The following is a 23,765-nucleotide window of genomic DNA, read 5'->3' on the forward strand; positions in this document are numbered from 1 at the left end:
TAGATTGAAAACTGAGAAAGAAAACTATAGACCAATTTCCTTAATGAATATTGATGCTAAAATCTTAAATAAGATATTAGCAAAAAGACTTCAGAAAATCATCCCCAGGATAATACACTATGACCAAGTGGGATTATACCAGGAATGCAGGGCTAGTTTAATATTAGGAAAACTATTAGTATAATTGACCATATTAATAATCAAATTAATAAAAACCATATGATCATCTCAATAGATGCAGAAAAGGCATTTGATAAAATCCAACATCCATTCCTACTAAAAACGCTTGAGAGTATAGGAATAAATGGACTATTCCTTAAAATAATAAGGAGCATATATTTAAAACCTTCAGTAAACATCATATGTAATGGTGATAAACTAGAACCTTTCCCTGTAAGATCAGGAGTGAAACAAGGTTGCCCACTATCACCATTACTATTCAATATAGTACTAGAAACTCTAGCCTCAGCAATAAGAGCCGAGAAAGAGATCCAAGGAATTAGAGTAGGAAATGAAGAAATCAAATTGTCACTTTTCGCAGATGACATGATGGTATACTTAGAGAACCCCAAAGACTCTGCTAAAAAGCTATTAGAAATAATTCAGAATTTTAGCAAAGTCGCAGGATACAAAATAAATCCACATAAATCCTCAGGATTTTTATACATTACCAACACAATCCAACAGCAAGAGATACAAAGAGAAATTCCATTCAAAATAACAGTCGATAGTATCAAATATTTGGGAATATATCTACCAAAGGAGAGTCAGGAATTATATGAGCAAAATTACAAAACACTTGCCACAAAAATAAAGTCAGATTTAAATAATTGGAAAGACATTCAGTGTTCTTGGATAGGCCGAGCGAATATAATAAAGATGACAATACTCCCCAAAGTAATCTATTTATTTAGTGCTATACCAATCAGACTCCCAAGAAACTATTTTAATGACCTAGAAAAAATAACAACAAAATTCATATGGAAGAATAAAAGGTCGAGAATTGCAAGGGAACTAATGAAAAAAAAGTCAGAGGAAGGTGGTCTAAGTGTACCTGATTTAAAGCTATATTATAAAGCAACAATCACCAAAACCATTTGGTATTGGCTAAGAAATAGACTAGTTGATCAGTGGCATAGGTTAGGTTTACAGGGCAAGATAGTGAATAAAAATAGCAATCTAATCTTTGACAAACCCAAAGATCCCAAATTTTGGGATAAGAATTCATTATTTGACAAAAACTGCTGGGAAAACTGGAAATTAGTATGGCAGAAACTAGGCATGGACCCACATTTAACACCACATACTAAGATTAGATCAAAATGGGTCCAAGATTTAGGCATAAAGAACGAAATCATAAATAAATTGGAGGAACATGGGATGGTTTACCTCTCAGACTTGTGGAGGAGGAAGGAGTTTGTGTCCAAGGGAGAACTAGAGACCATTATTGATCACAAAATAGAACATTTTGATTACACCAAATTAAAAAGTTTCTGCACAAACAAAACTAATGCAAACAAGATTAGAAGGGAAGTAACAAATTGGGAAAACATTTTTACAGTTAAAGGTTCTGATAAAGGCCTCATCTCCAAAATATACAGAGAATTGACTTTAATTTATAAGAAATCAAGCCATTCTCCAATTGATAAATGGTCAAAGGATATGAACAGACAATTTTCAGATGATGAAATTAAAACTATTTCCACTCATATGAAAGAGTGTTCCAAATCACTATTGATCAGAGAAATGCAAATTAAGACAACTCTGAGGTATCATTACACACCTGTCAGATTGGCTAAGATGGCAGGAACAAATAACGATGAATGTTGGAGGGGCTGTGGGAACACTGGGACACTGATGCATTGTTGGTGGAGTTGTGAAATAATCCAACCATTCTGGAGAGCAATCTGGAATTATGCCCAAAAAGTTATCAAAATGTGCATACCCTTTGAACCAGCCATACTACTACTGGGCTTATACCCCAAGGAACTACTAGAGAAGGGAAAGGGTCCTGTATGTGCCAAAATGTTTGTGGCAGCCCTTTTCATAGTGGCTAGAAGCTGGAAGATCAATGGATGTCCATCAATTGGAGAATGGTTGGGTAAACTATGGTATATGAATGTTATGGAATATTATTGTTCTATAAGAAATGACCAACAGGAGAAATACAGAGAGGCTTGGAGAGACTTACATCAACTGATGCTGAGTGAAACTAGCAGAACCAGAAGATCATTATACACTTCAACAATGATACTGTACGAGGATGTATGCTGATGGAAGTGGATTTCTTCAACATAGAGAAGAGCTAATCCAATTCCAATTGATTAATGATGGACAGAACCAGCTACATCCAGAAAAGGAACACTGGGAAATGAATGTAAACTGTTATTTTTGCCTTCTGAATCCAATTCTTCCTGTGCAACAAAAAATTCGGTTCTACACACATATATTGTATCTAAATTATACTGTAATATATTTAACATATATAAGACTGCTTGCCATCTGGGGGAGGGGGTTGGGGGAGGAAGGGAAAAAATCTGAATAGAAGTAAGTGCAAGGGATAATGTTGTAAAAAATTACCCATGCATATGTACTGTCAAAAAATGTTATAATTATAAAATAAAATAAAAAAAAATTTATTCTGTGGTTTAATTTATCTAAATCTGAGAGTGCAAGGTTGAGATCTCCCACTATTATAGTTTTGCTGTCTATTTCTTCTTGCAGCTCTCTTAATTTCTCTTTTAAGAATTTAGATGCTGCACCACTTGGTGCGTATATGTTTAATATTGATACTGCTTCATTATTGATGCTACCCTTTAGCAGGATATAATGCCCTTCCTTATCTCTTTTAATTAGATCAATTTTTGTTTTTGCTTGATCTGAGATGAGGATGGCTACCCCTGCTTTTTTGGCTTTACCTGAACCATAGTAGATTCTGCTCCACCCTTTTACTTTTAGTTTGAATGTCTCACCCTGTTTCAGGTGTGTTTCCTGTAAACAACATATAGTAGGATTTTGACTTTTAATCCAGTCTGCTAACTGCTTCCTCTTTATGAGGGAGTTTACCCTATTCACATTTATGGTTAGAATGACTAATTCTATATTGCTTGCCATCCTGTTAACCCCTGCTTATGCTTTTCTCCATTTCTTCCCTCTTACCCCCTACCCAGTATTAAATTTGTGAACACCACTTGCTTTTCACAGCCCTCCCTTTTTAGTATCCCTCCCCCACCTTAAAGTTCCTCCCTTTATTTTACCCCTTTCCCTCACAATTTCTGTTTTCCCTTCCCCTTAGCTTATTTCTTCCCTCTCACTTTTCAATGAAGTGGAAGAAGTTTCACCATAAATCGAGTATGTCTATTGATACACATTATGTTCATCTCCCTCCTTTCTTTCTCTCATATATAATAGGTTACCTTTGCCTCTTCATGAGATGTAGTACCACCACTTTACCCTTTTTTATGATATAATTTCCTTTCCACCTCTAGTTTCTAAGACAAATTGTACATATGTTCTTTACATATTTTTTTGGCAGAAGTATAGTTCTCAAGATTTCTTTTTACCTTTTTAGAAATCTCTTGAGTTCTGTATTTGAAGATCAAACATTTTATGTAGGTCTGGTTTTTTCATCAAGAATAGATGGAATTCATTTATTTCGTTAAATGTCCATCTTCTTCCCTGGAAAACGATGCTCATTTTTGCTGGGTAAGTTATTCTTGGCTGGATACCAAGTTCCTTAACCTTTCAGAATATCATGTTCCAGGCCCTTTGTTCTTTTAATGTGGACGCTTCTAGATCCTGGGTTATCCTTATTGTGGCTCCTCCATATCGGAATTGCTTTTTTCTAGCAGTTTCCAGTATTTTTTCCTTCGTCTGATGGTTCTTGAACTTGGCCAATATATTTCTTGGCGTTTTGATTTTAGCGTCCCTTTCAGTAGGTGATCGATGAATTTTTTCAGTGTCTATTTTACCCTCTGTTTCCAAAATGTCTGGGCAGTTCTCTTTGATAATTTCTTCAAAAATAGTGTCCAAGCTCTTTTTTTTCCTCACATTTTTCATGGAGTCCAATTATTCTCAAATTGTCTCTCCTAGATCTGTTTTCCAGGTCTGTTGTCTTTCTAATAAGGCACTTGACATTCTTTTCAATTGTTTCATTTCTCTGGTTTTGCTTGACTACTTCTTGGTTTCTCCTTGAGTCATTCATTTCTACTTGTTTGAGTCTAATTTTCAATGATGTGTTTTCTTCACTCACTTTTTTTTATATCTTTTTGTAATTGTCCAATTGCGTTTTTATCTTCTATGGAATTTTTTTCCATTTTATCCATTTTATTTTTTAGAGAGCTGTTTTCTTTTTCCAGCTTACTAATGATATTTTCCTTGGAGTTGTTTACCTTTTCTAATTCACTAATTTTATTTCTCAATGATTTGATCTCTTTATCCACTCTGGATAACTTCTCCAGGCTTTCTTGCCAAGCTTCCCTTTCCTTTTCCCATTTTTCTTCTAGCTCTCTTGTGAGAGCCTTTTTGATGTCCTCTAGGAGATTCTTTTGTATTGATGAGCAGCTCATATCCCCCTTAGGGGATTCCTCTGGGGACAATCTGTTTTTAGTCTCCTCAATGTTTGAAGTCTGCTCTCTCTCCATACAGAAGCTGTCAATGGTTAGAGCCCTTTTGAATTTTTTGTTCATTTTGTCAGAGTAGGAATCGAAGAAAACAAACTGACAAGAGAAACAATTGGTCTGTTTCTGGGCGGGGAGGATGTGGCTAGATGGTGTTACTGGGCTTCCTCTACAGATTGAGGGAGACAGTGGCGAGGTACTAACAGGACTGTGATGGCTGCACTGAGTCTGCGCTCTGAGGCTCTGAGAATGCGCTGAATCACTCCAGGTGGGGGTGGGGGTGGGGGTGGCCTGGTTCTGAGAGAGGCTAGCTTTCCAGGGTTTTAATCTTCACCTCTGGTGTTTACACCCTCTCCCTGCTCCTGGCTTGCTGCCAAGACCGAATATCCACACTGGGGTAAAAGCCTTTTCACAGAAATGGCAGAGATTGTGCCCCTCCCCCCTCTGGTCTGAGCTGTGTGAGCTGTCTGTCTCGCTCTGGCTGCCTGCCCTCAGTCTGTGCCCAATCTGTTCAACCCTCCCCTGAGCAAACACAGACTTTCTCTGATGAATTTCAAGGATGTTGTCTCTTGGTGATTATTTGTGGGTTTCTTTTCCGGTTAAGCATTAACTCTGAGGCTTGTCATGAAGTAAGTTCTGAGAGAAAACGAGGAGCTCAAGCAGCTGTCTGCCTCCATGCCACCATCTTGGCCGGAAGTCTCCTTTCTCTTTGTGAGGTGGTAGAAGGTACTGAGTGAAATGGGAGGCCAAAGGAGGCACTCTCATCAAATGAATGGTTTCACTTTTTCAGCTAAGTATTACAAGAGGTTCTCAACTGAGTGTTGAGGAATAGGAAGGATGAAGATTGGAAAAATTTGGAATAGCCACTTTTGTGGGCAGCTCACTTTGAGAGTGAATTGATTAGGGATATATAAAAAGATTACCTTGATCTCTTGAAGGCCCAGTTGAAATTGTGTGGCACAAATTTATAATAGACCAACAGAGGGAGATTATGTGATCTTCTCCAGCTTTATTCAGTGCACATTTGGAGGAATGAAGGTGGCAGATGGTGGGCATAAATTGGAAATTTGACAAGACTATGACGGGTGGTAAGACAGGAGGGCCAGAGATTCAATAGGGGGCAACACAAAGACAAACTGATTCTATTATAGGCAAGGTGGGGAGGGAAGGAAAAGATAGCCAGAATAGGAATATAGGGGAATATGGAGGAAAGACAGATAAAAGATTCTGATCAGATAAAGGAATTTTAGAATTCATGAACTGCATGGAATATTTGTCCTCTCAAGGGGAGAGGAGAAAACAAAATGTGGAGTTAGAATTTTGGGATTTATATTAGGGTATATGAGGAAGGGAGAAAGAAGAATGAAAGATGATATCTAGGTTGTGAGCTTGGATGATTGAAAGAATGATAATGCTCTGAATAGTAATAAGGAAGTTTTCAAGAAGGATAGGTTTTTATGAAATGATAATGTGTTGAAGATGATAATCCATTCATATCTGTGCATCTTATGAGACCCACTGTTTCTTATCCAAAGTGAAAACTAGAGATAGAAATGAAGGAGAAGAGAGTTTACTCCCGGGTGCTAACCTCCAATATGTTGCCTGAAAAAATTAAGAAGTAATTTGGTAGTTGAGGTGGGGTGTGCATGGAGAGGATGGATTTTTTCATTGGCATCTTCTAATCTTACTGTGAATCCTAGGGAGTGGTTGGATTATAACTGCCCTAAAGGAACCTGTAGCCAATAACATCAATGATCCTAAAGGACAGAACTTATTCAGTAGAGGTGAGGGATACAATGCGGGAATATGAAGGGATAAGGATAAAGGAAATAAATTGGAGGCAAAAGGGAAGAGGAAAGAGGTCAGAGAATGCAACTGCCTCTCAGTCTCCTTGTATCATCGTCATCCTCTCACATGAAGAGATCCATTCTACAGGTCTGAGTTCGACCTCCAGCAGCCACTGGCAGGTGGTTCTTGTATCACAACATTCTGTTCCATCAATTTTTTTTTTAATATTTTCCCAGTACATGACAGTTTTTATAATTATCATTTTATAGTATGTTTTGAAAACTTAAAGGATAAGTCCCCCTTCACTCATTCTTTCTTTGCTCTTATCGCCTATTTTTCCATATAAAATTTTTAAGACCTCTAATTCTACTAAATAACCTATGGGTAATTTGATTCATGTTGCTTTAAGTGTGTGAATTAGTTTGGGAATTATTAGCATTTTTATTGTAGTGCTTCACAGTGGTATGTGAGTTATTTAGGAGAAGCAATAATATTTATAAGATTCCATTTCTTGACAGCAGTAGCCATTCTTATACTAAACTGATTCTGAAGTCTCATCCTTGACAAATGAAATCAGATTGAGCTGGTTTTTCTACCTTTAATTCTCTATCAGTTAAGTTCTGAGTTTTGTGCTGGAATTCATTCTATAAGAATGTTTCATTGCTCTCTTCAGTTCAGTTTTAAATTCTTTGATTTTGAGAACAGATCTTAGTCCAAGGAAAGAAGAAAATTCTAGCTCTTAAAAAAACACCCCTAATAGTACAGATAGTGTAGCAGCTATTAGTGTAGGAAGCATTTCAAGAATCAAGACCACAATGAAACAGGAAAGGAAAACAACATTAGAACTGACAAATTCTTTTCTTCCTCATCTATTATTCAGGTGCCTTCTGCAACTACTTCCTCAATAAAGTGACCCTACTCCTTATCAAGGATTTCTTCCATACCATCTCCTTAACTCAAATAATCCCATTCCATCCCTCTGTCATCCTCACTCTCTCACTTATTTTCAGTCTCTCTTGGCTTATTAAAATATTACATTTTCTTCCAATCTGATCACTCCATTGGAACTTCTCTCTCCGAGGAAACCAAGGATCTCTTAGTTATTAAATGTAGTGGCTTTCTTTCCCTCCTCATTCTCCTGTATCTCTACATCATTTGACACTTTAGTCCTTCTCCTTTGATACACTTGGCTAGGTTTTTGGGACAGCACTGTTTTCTGACTGCTCACACTTGGCTTCTTTTACTGGATCTTCACCCAGATCATGCCTTCTAACCTGAAGTATTCCACAGGATTCTGTCCTGGGTCCTCTTCTTTTTTCCTCTATACTCCTTCTCTTAGTGATCTCAGCAGTTCCCCTGAATTCAATTATCATATTTGGGCTTATGATTCTCAAAACCTCCAATCTCTTTTATCTCCATATAAGGACATATATAAGGACAGTGAGTCCTTATATAATATAATCTTTATGCTATACCATATTGTAACATAGCATAATTCCTTGTCTTTCCCCTGAAACCCTCCCCATCTGTCACCTTCCCTATTCCATCTTCCAGTCCCTCAGACTTGGGGAGTGTCATGTCCACCCCTCCTGTCTCCCCTCTGCCATCCAAGCTGTTGCTAAGGCCTGTCCATTTCACCTTGAGGTCATCGCCCAGCTGCTCCTCCTTGCCTCCAGCACTGCCACCTCTGATACAGGTCCCACCTCATGCCCACATTATTCATGGTGGCTCTGCCTGCCTCCGCTTCTTCTCCATGCAGCCACCAGAGATATTTCCTTCAAAGTGCAGTGTAGCTATCACATCACAAACCCCATAACAAACCACAGTGTCTCCCTTGCTCCTCTAGCATCAAATGCAAAGTCATCTGACTTTCAAAGTCCTTTATACCTGGCTCCCTCAAACTCTCCAGCCTCCCTACAACTTTAATCCCCAATATATCCTCTTTAACTCATAGATTCAAGTTTCCTGGCTGTTGGTAAGACATTTCATTTCTCAGGCATTTTCTCTGACTCTTCCATGCCCAAAATGTTCTCCCTTCTCATCTCGTTTACTTCCATTAAGTCCCAGCTAAAATCCTAGCTTCCTCAGGAAGTCTTTTCCAATGCTTTTTAATTCTAATGCCTTCTTTTTCTTAATTTTTATTTATCCTTTATATGGTTGGTTTATACATATTTTGCTTGTTTGCCTCTCCCATTAGATTGTGAACTCCTTGTGGCAGGGAGTTTTCTTTTGCCTCTTTTTGTATCCCTGGGACTTAGTACAGTACCAGGTACATAATAAGTTTAATAAATGTTTATTGACTGACATACTTGCCGTGAAACAGTCCTCAGATAATTTGCAAAGATCTTTAGCGAGACCAGATTTATAAAAATTCCCCAAATGGAAATTCAATATTACCATGCAGCCCTGCACCATGTCTTACATCTTGAAAGCTTAAGATATTTTTCCAAGAGATCAACATGCTTCACTGGCCTAGGAACTATGGGATATAATCAAGGCTCAAGTTGGAAAAATAAATTTCATCAAATGTATACTTAATAATTATTCACTGTGCTAAATGTGGTTTCAAGATGAAGAATTAAAGAATATATATTAAAATCTTATGTATTCGATGCAAAATTATGTAAAACAAATGATTACAGAAAAAAGGAGGTCATATTGCATACTAAATTTTTAAAATATGTAAAGTTTTGTGAGATGTATCCTCTAAGTCTAAATTTAGATTACTTTGTCCTAGTTAATTTGCAAACTATTATAGCTAAATATAAACAGAGGGGAATCTTCCATTTTTGTATTTTTTTTCTTGATTTCATTTTGATTTCTGCTGTATTCTATTTATGTACATTTTATTTAATATTTTTACATAAATATTCTTCAGTGATATTAAAAAGGCATATGGGAGAAACAGTGGACAGGGTGCTAAATTTGAGAATCAGAAAACCCTTGGCTCATATTTAACCTTTAACAGTTATTTGTGGTCATGAACTTGATTGTTCTGTTTAGGAATGATAACAAATACTTTTTACAAGCATTTCCTCAGTTGAAGCTTACCACAACTGCACAATATTCTCAGTACTATTAAGTATTTTGAAATAATAAGTTTGGGGAAATTAATGTCTTGCCTAAGGCCACTGGAAAATATGGGAGCAGTCTCCCATAGGAAACATTTCTCCCATTGTCATGCTCTCTCTCATCTAAATCTCATTTTCCTAATAGAAGGAATCAGGTGACCTACTTTCTTTAGTTTTAGGGATCCTGACTGCTAAGCATTCCTGAACCTAATTCCTAAGTAACCTTTCCTGAACTCAGACTTTATCATGCAGCTGATGAGGTTTGAGTGGTCTCAATTCCTGGTGGTCTAGAGTTTAGTGGCTGTAAGAGAGTTGTTTGAGTCCCCTTTAAATGAGCTGCAGGTTGTAGGAGTGAAAGAATTCATTCATTCCCAAATTATTAGTTGCAAAATGAAAGCTTATTGTTGGATAGAAATCAGTTTACCAAGAGACTAACTTTTATAGTGGCAGATCTATGGGAAAATGGAGTTTTGCACTGACAATGCTTTCTCAGTGGACAGAAGGTCCTAGCAGCTGAGTGAGCTACATAGGTCCATCTGCAAAGACCTTAGTTAATAGAAGATGTTATATTCGGTATCTTGGTGGGGAGCTGGGACAGCCCAAGCAGGTCAGAACAGGTTGGAGGCTGGGGCAGCCCAGATCTCCTATTGGAATTAACAACACTTTGAAGAGGTGCTTTTTGGCCAGGATTTCTAATTGAATCAAAAGCCCTGGCATCCTGGAAAGATAACTTAACTGGGGGGAATATGCCTTCCCCAAGGAATGGTCGAGACTCTTAAAGGGATCACAGATCAAAAGAAAATAGTTTCTTTAAAGAGACCATAACCTGTTTCACAGCTTCCTTCCACCATCAAACAAAGGAAGGAAATAAATACTAAGTACCTACTGTGTACTAGGCCCTCCTCTAAGTAATGAGTATGCACAGTTGAAATAAAGGACTGGAGAAAAGTCTGTTAAGCTTCAGCTGAAGTGAAGAATGGCAGTCATGATGTCAAATAAAGCAAATACAAAAATAAACCTAAATAAAAGAGATAATCAGTGAAATTATATTTTGCTAAAAGATACTGTAGAAAATGAAGTAATATAAAAATTACAGTAAGTTTCTCTGATAGGCTTTATATATATATATATATATATATATATATATATATATATATATATATATATATATATATATATGGAGAGAGAGAGAGAGAGAGAGAGAGAGAGAGAGAGAGAGAGAGAGAGAGTTGAGAGAGAGGGAGAGAGTTGAGACAAATTTATAAAAATAAGTCATTAAAATGGGTCATTTCACATTTGATAAGTGGTCAAACAATATGAACAGGCACTTTTCAGAAAAAGAAATTAAAACTATCCATAGTCATGAAAAATGCTATAAATAACTATTGATTAGAGAAAGGCAAATTAAAACAACTCTGAGGTACCACCTCATGCCTATTAGAAGTGATAAATTCTGGAAGGGATGAAGGAAAATAGGTATCATTCTGGAGAATAATCTACGCTCAGAGTGATAAAGTTTAGAGTGGTCTAGATTCCTGGTGGTCTAGAGGTTAGTGGGTATAAGAATCTGCCATAGGTTTTAGGAGTGAAAGAATTCATTAATTCCCAAGTATTAGTAGCAAAATGAAAGTTTGTTGTTAAATAGAAATCAGTTTAACCAGAGACTGACTTCTGTAGTGGCAGATCTATGAAAAATAGAGTTTTGCACTGAGAATGCAGTTCTCAGTGGACAGAAAGTCCTGGCAGCTGAGTGAGCCACTGAGATCCATCTGCAAAGACTTTAGTCAATGAAAGGTCATTATATTGTGTGTCTTGGTTGGGGGTTGGGAAGCCTGAGCAGATCAGAACCAGTGGGGACTGGGCAGCCCAAGCAAATCAGAATGGGGGCTGGGACAAGTCTGGATCTCCTATTGGAATTCAAAGAGATGCTTTTAACCAGGATATGCAATTGAATGTCTGGCATCCTGGAAAGACAACTTGTCTGAGGAGGATATGCCTCAGCCAGGAGGGGCTGGGAATCTGAAAGGAATCACAGATTAATAGGAAATAGTTTCTTAAAGGGACCACAACCCGCTTCAAGAGGGTTATAAAATTGTCCATATTCTTTGATCCAGTAAAACCACTACTAAATTTGTACCCCAGAAAGATAAAAGAAAAAGGACCTATTTGTACAAAAATATTTATAGGAGCTCATTTGTGCCAGCAAAGAATGGGAAATTAAAAGAATACTCATCAGTTGAAGAATGATTGAAGATGCGGCATATGATTCCAATGGAGTACCATTATGTTATAAATAATGATGAGAGGGCTGGTTAAAAAAAAGAAAAAAGAAAAAAAAAGACATGGCAAGACCCCTATGAACTGATGCAAAATGAAGTAAAAAGGTCCAGGACATCATTGTGCACAGTAACAGCAATGTAGTAATTATCAATTAATTGTGAAAGACTTGGCTACTCTGATCAACACAGTGATCCAAACTAATTCTAAAGGATTCATCATGGGAAAAAAAATGCTATCCACTTCCAGAGAGAGACCTGATGAACTGAGTATAAATTGAAAGTAATTTTATCTTTTTTTTCCTTTTGCTATCTGACTAATTCAGAAATATGTTTTGTGCAACATACAAATATAATTGATATATTATTTGCCTTCTCAGTGAGTGAGGAAGAATATAGAAGTGAGAGAGAATCTGGGACTCAAAATTTAAGAATAATATAAAATGCCAGCTCTTAAGGCAGCAACTGTTTTTGCTTTCTCTCCTATCCCTAGCATTTAGTACAGAGCCTGGAATGTAATGAGCATATTGAAAAAATATTTTAATAAGCATATTTGTTATAAACAGGTTTGTTAATTCATATAAAAAAATGAATATTCTACAATATACTGCATCTTTACCATCTTAAAGTTCGAAGTCGAAGAAGTTTTAAGTGTTATCAAGGTTTAAATAACTGAGAAATAAACTTTCTGGAAAACATATTAAAAAGTTTTCTCTAGGGGCAGCTAGATGGTGCAGTGGATAGAGCACAAGCCCTGAAGTAAGGAGAACCTAAGTTCAAATCTGGTCTTAGACAATTAATACCTCCTGTCTGTGTGACTCAGGGTAAGTCACTTTAACCCTAATTGCCTCAGCAACCCCCCCCCCAAAAAAAAAAGTTTTCTTTAAAGGGGCTCTTCTAAAGAAATGTCAAACTAAATGTTAGATGACTTTCATTAACTTTTGAAGAATCTGATATAAGTTATGAATAATAAAGAATGAGTAAAATAAGAAATGGTATAGTGAAAGGAAGACTTGTTTTGGAGTTGGAATTTGGGTTCAGATTTCATGTCATATCAGCTGTGGAGTTCTAGAAAAGTTGTTTTATCTTTCAGAGTGAAATTTTATAAAATAAAAGGAGTAAATTTCCATAATTTATTTTAAGCTTTAAATCTTAAGATCATAAATGACACATAAATTGTACCTTAAAAAAAAAAGTTGTTTCTTCAATCATTCTCTACCCTTTCCTTTGTTGCCTCACTTTTGCTCCAAGTCACACAGTGAAGGCAGATAGCAATATAATTGTTTTAAAAACATGATTTCCCCCATCTCAGAAGTCTTAAAACTGACAGAAATGTGTTCTTTAGCATTTTAAATTGAAGATAGAAGAAGAAAAAATGAAAATATCTCTATACAATTAAAACCTTCTGAAATAACAATGGAGGACCAAACTTTCTAAATCTCTCATAATACTTTAACCATGCCACAATGCTTTAGCAGCATGAGGAAAAATAACCTCATGGTTTTGTGCTTTAAACTTTAACTGTTGTAACTTTTACTCTGTCAGGACACATGAACAAAGTGGACATATGTATGAATGGGGGAGCCCATTCCCCAAGAAACTCTGAGGCAGGGAGTCAACTGGCAGGGTGGGAACTTCACTAAAAAACCTAACTATAATTAGTCCTCTTCCTGTGAAATTTAAGCAAGGATTGGTATTTCCCAAATTTAAAAGGTTATGACATTCCAACCTTCAGAGTTTGTGCAGGAAAAAAAAAAATGGACTGATATGGAATTTTGAGTTAAGGTAACAGGAATAGGAGGAAAAGTATAAGAGAGTATTCCAACTGCAATTATCCCTTCCAAATTGTGATTTTCTGCATCACAATTTTGATATTGATATACAAGTTTGCATAAGGAATTAAATGGAAGTTTAGCAAAAACTCCAGATTACACGGGGAAGAGCAGCAGACAATAAAGAATGCTTAGAAATTCAGAAATGCATATGTGCATATTATATATATATATATATATATATATATATAGTATAATACCAACACATTTTATCTTTTAATACAGACAACAAAGAAAATGTTCAGGAACTCAGAAATACATATATGTATATATAATATTTTATAATGCCAACACATTTTATCTATCAGTATTTTTCAATATTTTATCAGTATCAATTTTTTAATATCAATAATTCAGATTTTTTTTGTTATGAAGGGAGCACCAAAATTTTTTACATGGGTTTTCAACATCTAACCCAAACAATGTAGAAGAAATAATTGCGTCATTTTTAAGAAACTCTTAAGGAAGGAAAAAGTTGCAACTAGTCCAGAAAATTCCTAAATGCAGTTATTAAATGATGTCTTTTAAGGGAAAGGAACCCCCAAAAGGGCAATGAAAAAAAACAAAAAGAAATTCTACCAATTTTCTAGAAGGAGGAAAATTATTAGAAAATCTAGAGTGAAAAAAGAAGTAAAAATTAATTTTCATAAGATAATAAGAAAATAAACAACAGTAAAGACAATTTAGGACATACGAGAGAAATCCTTCCCCAAAAAATCAAAATAATAAACTTAAAACTCAAAAATATACAAATGAGAGGGGAGGAAATCTAATGAGAGGCAAAACAAAATAGTTTTGAAAGAGTAATAAATTCTGTGCAATCCAGTTTTATAAAGAATGAATGACTTCTTGAAGGTTAGAAGCATGGGGGACCTACTCCACCCCCATCATCATGCCTGAACAAAAACTTGCCCTGGAACATATCTAACAAATCCCCAAGTCCCAATATTTCAGTTGGTAAGGACCTTCAAAAGTGTCTCCTCTTGCCCCTGCCTCAAAGGAATCCTGACAGCAGTGAATGGATAAGCAGTTTTTCGAGCCTGTCCTGAAGACTTCTAACGAGAAGGGTATTTTCTATTTCTCTTCACTTCTGTTCCACTGTCAGGCAGCTCTCACTGTTAGAAGGTTGAGCAAGATCTTGACATCAAGCTTCCAAATCTTTCTTTTTGCAACCTTGATATTTGAAAATTATAAAAAGTTCAAGAGACATAGCTTGTGGTAATTAATCATCTTATTAATCATACTGATGGGCAATTACTAAAAGGAGTTGTTGGCACTCTTGAATGCCAGAGACCCCTGTGGAACCCACTCAGCACTTACATGCTCTTGAAAGAGGATTTTCCTGAGGGTGACAATTAACTGATCAACTAGTTAACAATTATTGAAAAGAATGAATATTATAATAAGAAGTAGACCATTCTAACAAGGGGCTGGGAAATGTGACTTTGACTACTCTTGCTCCTAAGATCACTCCCATCCTCCACCCCCCATGTCCCTACTACTTTGCTCCTAGATCACCTCCAGGCTTAGCAATCTAGACAAAAAATCTTCCCCTACTCAAAAACAATTAATGTAATGGAGTAGAATAAAATGAACTGGAATTCACCTTAAATTGAATTCTTTATAAGGTTCTCTAGTTGGTGGTCTCTCCCATTCAGGATCTCCCAGGGAATTAGGACAATATCATCCATTAACAGTGTCCTTCAGTTCAGTCCTGAAAACCTTAAAGGTTTCTGACAAAACATCCTGTCCCTATTGCAATAATTATTAACATAAGAGAAAAACAATCATTTTCCTTACTAGAGAATGCTATACTAAACTACTTCAATTCTAGAGTTTTAAATAACTCATCTCATTAGCACCTCCTTAAAATCTTGAAAACCATTTCAGACTTTCTTTCCCTTTTTCTATTAGGCTCTTCCCATAGCTACCAACTTATATATTTTTTTAATTTCCAAAATACATGCATAGTTTTCAACATTGACCCTTGCAAAACCTTATGGTCCAAATTTTTTTCTCCTTTCATTTCCCCCATGCCCTCCCCTACACAACAAGTAATCCAATATGTGTTAAACATGTGCAATCCTTATATATATATAGTTCCACAATTACCATGCTGCACAAAAAAAAAAAAAAAAAAAATCAGATCAAAAAGGGAAAAAAATGAGAGAAAAAAAGCAAACAACCAACCGCAAAAAAGGTGAAAATCCTATCCATATTTGGTTCCCACAGTCCTCTCTCAGAATGCAGATGGCTATCTTCATCACAAGTTTATTGGAATTGGCCTGGATCACCTTGTTGTTTAAAAGAGCCACCTCCATCAGAATTGATCCACATACTCTTTCAATTGCCATGTACAATGTTCTCTTGGTTCTACTCACTTCACTTAGCATCAGTTCATGGAAGTCTCTCTAGGCCTTTCTGAAATCATCCTGTTGGTCGTTTATTACAGAACAATAATATGCCATAACATTCATATTCTGTAATTTACTCAGCCATTCTCCAATTAATGGGCATCCCTTCAATTTCCAATTTCTAGTCACTACAAAAAGGGCAGACACAAATATTTTTGCACATACAGATCCCTTTCCCTCCCAATAGTGAGGGTGCTGGAACAAAGGCTATATACAATTCTATAGCCCTTTGGGCATAGTTCCAAATTGCTCTCCAGAATGGTTGGATCCATTCACAACTCCACCAACAATGTTATTAGTATTGGATTGAATCTTAAAAGAAGCCAGAGGTAGAGGAAACGGAAGAGAATCCCAGGCATGGGGGAGAGCCAGTGAAGAGATAGAGCCATAGGCCAGTGTAGCTAGATCATAGACAACTTGGGGGTAGTAAAATATGAGAAGATTAGAAAAGGAGGAGGCTATATTATGAAGTATTTTAAATGCTAAACCGAGCACTTTACATTTTTCCTGGAGATAATAGCCATTGGAGTTTATTGAGGGAAAGAGGATGACATGGTAAGATCTGAACTTTAAGAAAATCACTTTGGCAACTGATTAAGGATGGATTATAGAGTATAGAGTAGGCAAGGTAATGAGGACCTGAGGCAGGGTTAGGACTATGTGAGAAAAAGAAGGGAAAATATATAAAACATATTATGAATTTAGAACTATTGAGACTTAACAGCCTAGCTCCCTCTTTTCAGTCTTACACATTACTTCTTTTTATAAAAAAAATTTCAATAGTATTTTATTTTTTTCAAATACATGTAAAGATAGTTTTCAACATTTGTTTTTGTAAGACTTTATGTTCCAAATTTTTCTACCTCCTCCTTCACTTACCTCCCCCTCCCCAAGACAGCAAGCAATCTGATATAGGTTAAACATGTACAATTCTTTTAAACATATTTCCATGTTTGTCATATTGTGCAAGAAAAATCAGATCAAAAAAGAAAAAAAGTTACATATTACTTTTTTAATTTAAAAATATTATTTTATTTGAAAAAATAAAGAAAAATAGAAAATAATAAAAAATAAAGCAAAACAAAAGAGAACATTGTTGTACCCTACAGAACATCAGGGAGGATTCAAAATATGTAACAACAAATTACCAGATCAAGAAAATATATATACATTAGTAGAAGAAATTATATTCATAGAGTGTCCACTTTTTTCTTTACTTCCATGTAAATTGTTCTTAGGTTCTCTGCTGTGCACCTTATTTACTTTATTCTTTTTCTCCCTTTCATCTCTTCCACCATTCCCAAGCAAGCTACAGTTAGGAAAAATATATTTATGCATAGATATGTAAAAGTACACATACATTCACACACTCTCACACACATACACCCCACATATACACACGTCTTTCCTATCCCTGCTGACTTTAATTTAATTCTGCTCTATAACTTGCCTTGCTATTACTTAACCTCCCTCTACTGGAGGATCCCTCCCTTGTCTTTTTCTCTCCCCTTTTGCTTCTCCATCTGCCCATCTCTCCTGCCTTATTTATTTATAGATTTTGGAGGGTGCTATAACTTTCATGATATATATATATAACACATACACATATGTCTAAATACATACACATATATGTGTGTGTATATATATATATACATTATATATATATTATATATGTAATATAGATACTATATATATTGTATGTATTATATAATATATATAATGTTATCTTTTGAATTCATTTCCTATGTGAGTTGGTATTTAGTATTATGAGCCCTTTCCCCCTCTACTCTAGTCTTCCTCTGTACCTCATTTGTAAAATCTGATTACTATTTTTACCATTACTTTAACAATCTCTTTTGAGCTTCCCTATTGTTGAAATAAATCTTAAATATATAGTATATATTTTCCCATGTAAATAAAAATTTTGTCCATATTTAAACAGTTTGTTCTTATTCCTTAAAATTGAATTTTCATATTGACTCTTACATGCTTAATTTTCTGTTAAAGTTTGGTTTTGGTTGATATAAAGTCCTGAAAATCTGCAAGATTGTAAAATGTCCATATTTTCTCATTCAAAATTAGAGATAATTTGGCTGCAGGCCTAGTTCTTTTGATTGTCAGTAGATATAATTCCAGGACCTGTGGTCTTTTAACGTAGCTGCTGATAAATCTTGTACAATTCTAATTGTGACTCCAACATATTTGATTTGTTTTTATTTTTCTTGTTTCTTACAAAATTATCTCTTTGATCTGAATGTTTTGAAATTTGGCAATAATATTGCCATATGTTTTCCACAAAGGATCGCTTTGAGGTGGTGATTGGTGAAATTTTTTCTATTTCTATTTTCCCCTGATGTTTTATCCTCCAGGACAATTTTCTTGGATTATTTCCTGCATTATTGTGTCAAGATTCTCTTTTTTGGCCACAACTTTCTGACATTATTCTTATATTTTCTGTTCTTGATCAGTTCTCCAGATCTTTTGTTTTTCGTATAAGATGTTACACATTCTATTCTATTTTCTCATTCTTTATGAGTTTTGTTATTTCTTGGTCTCTCATAGCTTTGCTGACTTCCCCTTGCCCAATTCTAATTTTCAAAGAATTATTTTCATCTTTGAGACTCTGTATCTCCTTTTCTAGCTGGTTAACTTTTTTTCATAATCTTCTTGTTTTTCTTGGATGCTTTGTTTTTTTTTAAATTTTTTAAAATTAATTTTATAATTATAACATTTTTTTGACAGCACATATGCATAGGTAATTTTTTACAACATTATCCCTTGTACTCCCTTCTGTTCCGAATTTTCCCCTCCTTTCCTCCACCCCCTACCCTAGATGGCAGACTTTCCCATACATATTAAATATGTTATGGTATAACCTAGATACAATATATATGGGCAGAACCGACTTGTTGTTGTTGTTGTTGTTGTTGTTGTTGTTGTTGTTGTTGTTGTTGTTGCAAAGGAAGAATTGGATTCAGAAGGTAAAAATAACCTGGGGAGAAAAACAAAAAATGCAAACAGTTTACACTCATTTCCCAGTGTTCCTTCTCCGGGTCTAGCTGATTCTGTCCATCATTGATCAATTGGAATTGGATTAGATCTTCTCTATGTTGAAGATATCCACTTCCATCAGACTACATCCTCATATAGTATTGTTGTTGAAGTGTATAATGATCTCCTAGTTCTGCTCATTTCACTCAGCATCAGTTCGTGTAAGTCTCTCCAAGCCTCTCTGTATTCATCTTGCTGGTCATTTCTTACAGAGCAATAATATTCCATAACCTTCATATACCATAATTTACCCAATCATTCTCCAATTGATGGGCATCCATTCATTTTCCAGTGTCTAGCCATTACAAAAAGGGCTGCCACAAACACTTTGGCACATACAAGTCCCTTTCCCTTCTTTAGTATTTCCTTGGGATATAAGCCCAGTAGTAGCACTGCTGGATCAAAGAGTATGCACAGTTTGATAACTTTTTGGGCATAATTCCAGATTGCTCTCCAGAATGGCTGGATTCTTTCACAACTCCACCAACAATGCATCAGTGTCCCAGTTTTTCCACATCCCCTCCAACATTCATCATTATTTGTTCCTGTCATCTTAGCCAATCTGACAGGTGTGTAGTGGTATCTCAGAATTGCCTTAATTTGCATTTCTCTGATCAATAGTGATTTGGAACACTCTTTCATATGAGTGGAAATAGTTTCAATTTCATCATCTGAAAATTGTCTGTTCATATCCTTTGACCATTTATCTTGGATGTTTTTATTTAGTTTTTGTTTTTCCTCAATGTCTCTCATTTGATTTTAAAATTCTTTTTAGAGTTCTTCTATAAATTCTCTCTGGGTAGAGAGCCATTTCATGTTACTTTTGGGAGTGGAAGCTGTGTTTTTTACTTGCCCTCTGAAGATAAATCCTGGTCTTCTTGGTCCCTATATTATGTTTCAATGATGGGTTTTTTCTCCTTCGCCTATTCTTTTTTATTAAACATTAATATTAGTATTAATAATTATGGGGGAATGGTGCCCCAAGCTTCCCTTTAGCTCTCTACTCTCACCAGGTCCCCAAACCAAGAGCTCCACCCTCCTGCAGGTTCCTGCAGCCAGCAGTGTCCCGGCCCCACTGTGTCTGCACACACTGGATGCTGGCTCCTTCTCACCCAGGGTTTTGTCTCAGAGCACAGTTGGACCTGGTGTTCCCAGTCTGCCCTTAGTCTGACAGGACTGAAACCCCCACCCCCCAACAATCTAGGAGATGATAGTATGTGGTTCCCACACCTGGTTAGCCAGAGGGGCCCCACTTAATGGTTTAGCATTGCTAGCCAGGAAGTGTTTGCACTTCAGACAGATTAATTCTGGCCTGGAGTCTTTCTTTGGATCTTCTCCGGTTGTATGATGAGAACCTTGTTGTGCCCCAAGTCTTTTTGATTTTTTTTTCAGTTTATGTTTGCCCAGAGGCACAAATTGGTTTTATTTGTTGGGGAAATCCAGAGAGCTTGAAATTTATCAACTACTCCACCATCTTCCCAGAAACCTCCTTCAAGTTACTTCTTAAGACATACTCAGCAGCACAGTGATGCGGACTATCCCAGAAACAAAGCAGTCCATCTCCCTCAGCTCTGGGCATTTTCTCTGACTCCCTCATGGCCAGAACTCCCTCTCTTCAACTCTGACAAGTGGCCTCCCTTACTGCTGTTGTTCAGTCATGTCCAGCTTTCTGTGACCCCTGTGTCCATGGGGTTTTCTTGGCCACTACTGGATGGTTTAGCATTTCCTTCTGTGAATTATGGAAAACAGGTTAAATGACTTCGAGTCTGAGGCCTAGAACACAAGCCTTCCTCACTGCAAGCGAAGTGGTCTGTTTGCCGAGCCAAGTAGCCACCTCCTTGGCTTCCTTTAAGTCCCAACTAAAATCCCACCTTCTGCAGGAAGCCTTCACTAACTTCCCTCAATTCCAGTGTGTTCCTTCTTTTACTTATTTCCTATCTATCCTGTGTAGAGCTTACTTTGTCTATGTTGGTTTACATGTTATATATATATATATATATATATATATATATATATATATATATATATATATATATATATATATATATATATATATATATATATATATATATATATATATATACTTAAAAGATATAATATTGGTTTAAGTATATTTAAGTATATAATATATTTAAGTGTATTATATTATTGGTTTCTCCTTAATTGCATATTTTTCTAATAATCATTACATTAATCCCTAAAAGAATTTCTGAAACTATTTACCCTGAATTTTTTCCCTCTCTTCCAGATAGAAGCAGATTCTGTTATGTCAGCAGTAAATTCAAACATTTCAGGTAATATGATAATTAATATTTATTTTTAATTTTTATATTCATGAATTCATAAAGAAAACATTAAGAATATATATGTAGATAAGTAATTTTTCTGCTTTGTTTTCAAATTATGCAGAAGGCTTTTAAAAGCTAAGTTGTATTATTCTCTAATAAAAATAGTCTTCCTGAGTATTAGAAACATTTGTAGAAAAATAGAATATGTCCACTATAAAAGGCAGTATAGCATCACTCTAGAGAAAAATAGATAGATAATATCTACCAACACTTTAAGCTCATTTGTGGAAAAGATCTGAAAGTAGATACATAAAAATGGATGTCAAGAAAGTGTGTTCTCTTTCTCCATTAAAATTGTTTTGTATTATTTAGTATATATTTATCTGCATGCATGCTGTATTCTCTCACCCAAAAATATAACCTTCTTTAGAAATGGGACTTTTTTGTTTTAGGCTTTCCTTCTTCTCTTAGTATAGAGGCTTGTATTTAATAGATGTCTTAATTAATGTTAGTTGTATTGAATCAAGGTTAAAACAATAATAAAGACTCCATTTATGCCTTTTGGGCTCTTAAACTTCAAATGATATTAAAAAATCTGTTTTTATATTCTGCTAAGTTTTTCATTGTTTCAGCTGGTATTTTCAGTGTAACATTTTTCATGGGCAACAAATTCATTCAGTTAACAAATATGATAAAGTGAGCTACAAAAAAAGCACAAGATGAAGTAGTCCTTACCTAAAGAGAGAAGATGATATAAATATCAAAAATACAAATATTAATAATCATTAAATGATAAAGACAGTAAATTCAGGAAGAGAGAATGACCTGGGCCAGACTAGTTAAGGAAGGCTTCATTGAGGAAATGGAACTTGAACTAGTCCCCAGATGATGGGGGATAGCATTTAAACAGGAAAAAGGAAGGATGTCTCAAAGGGAAATAAAATTAGCTGAGGTAGTGAGGCAAAATAAACAAGATATTAGGGATTAGATGAGCTTGGCTAAAGTGAAAGATTTGTTTAAATGAGAGGGGAATGGGAGATAAGGTTGGTAAGGTAGTTTGGGAATAATTTTTAAAGACCTTGAGTGTGAGAGTAAGGAGCTGTGACTTTATCCCATAAGTAATGAGAAGCTTTTTATGTTAAGAGTAGTATGGTGAAGTTGGTAATAGTTTAAATTATAAGAATAGAAATGAGTTTTCTGAATTCATATTCCTTCTCATTGTTCTTAATTTTACTTTTCATTAGCAAGATTGGATTTCTTACATTAAATTTATCCTTCTCTTTTACCTTCCTATTTCACACAAAGAAAAATGACAATATAATCCTACAATGAATTTCTTATTTACTTAATAAATATCACTATAACAAAAACTGGCACTGGTTGTTATCATTTTCTTTGTGTTTTTATCTGTATTTTTATTTCCCCCCAATCCTTTCACATCAATATCACTAATAATAATCATCTTAGGTTTTGCTTTTCAAACTGACATGTCTATTTTAGATTAGTACAGAGTCTACATATATAATTTTAAGAGTTTTTATTTTGGGGACAATTTCAGTCTATGAGAGAATTGTTAACTTATCATTAATGATGAAACTACAACTGAATCTTTTTTTTTTTTTTTTTTTTTTTAATATGTTAACCTTTTTTATTTCCTTGGCAATTTGGGGCCCATTCACTTTGTAAAACCTTCATGATTTTTTGCCAGCCAGTTACCTTATATCCTTTCCTCAACATAGATACTCAAGTGAAAGCAAACTGCCTATGTGGGGAATTTGAGACCCAGGAAGGCCTCAGACATGTGTTGAGACAGAAAGATGTGGGACTTGCCTACAGATAGCATTCCCCTTCTAAGATACTCTCCCATGGTACCACTCTTTTTCCTCTCAACAAACTATTTAACATTATTAGTTGAGATATGCTCTGTAACCAATTCCCTTTCCTAATGAATAGCTTCTGAATTTTTCTTACATATCAGGTGTCTTGAAAAGTTGAACTATCTAAAATGTCATTTTATTGTACTAACTACTTACAGAAAATATGACCTTTTCCTCTGGCATTTGTTTAGAGTTTTAAAAAAATGAAAATGAATATGTCCATGATGTTTTTGCTTAAAGCTAAAAATAATTCCATTCTAGTTCAGTGAATGGATTATTTAGTAATATCACCTTCTTCTCCTTGATACTCTTCTTTCTAGGTTTTCATGACACTACTTTCTCCTGGTTCACCTATCTGTCTAATTACTCCTTCCTGTTGTCCTTTGATGCATTTTTATCCATGTCACCCTGGCTAACCCTTAGGGGTCCCTCAGGGTTTTGTTCTGAACCCATTCTCTTCTCCCTCTCTGTCACTTTATATCACTTGGTAATCCAAGCAGATTCTATGATTTTAATTATTCTCTCTGTTAATAAACCTTGGATCTACTT

The 23,765-nt window shown here is 35.4% G+C and overlaps 1 protein-coding gene across 3 annotated transcripts in view; it reads left to right on the forward strand.

Annotated features, from left to right (window-relative positions):
* The window catches only part of EFCAB11 (EF-hand calcium binding domain 11), a 163,206-nt gene that overhangs the window by 14,560 nt on the left and 124,881 nt on the right, over nt 1-23,765 (forward strand). For all 3 annotated transcript variants that reach the window (XM_074289753.1, XM_074289754.1, XM_074289752.1), the window contains exon 3: nt 21,300-21,345. In XM_074289753.1, the coding sequence (XP_074145854.1) occupies nt 21,300-21,345 (46 nt within the window). The remainder of the gene's footprint in view (nt 1-21,299; nt 21,346-23,765) is intronic.

This window comes from Sminthopsis crassicaudata, chromosome 2 (assembly GCF_048593235.1).
Source record: "Sminthopsis crassicaudata isolate SCR6 chromosome 2, ASM4859323v1, whole genome shotgun sequence".
Lineage (NCBI taxonomy): Eukaryota > Metazoa > Chordata > Mammalia > Dasyuromorphia > Dasyuridae > Sminthopsis > Sminthopsis crassicaudata.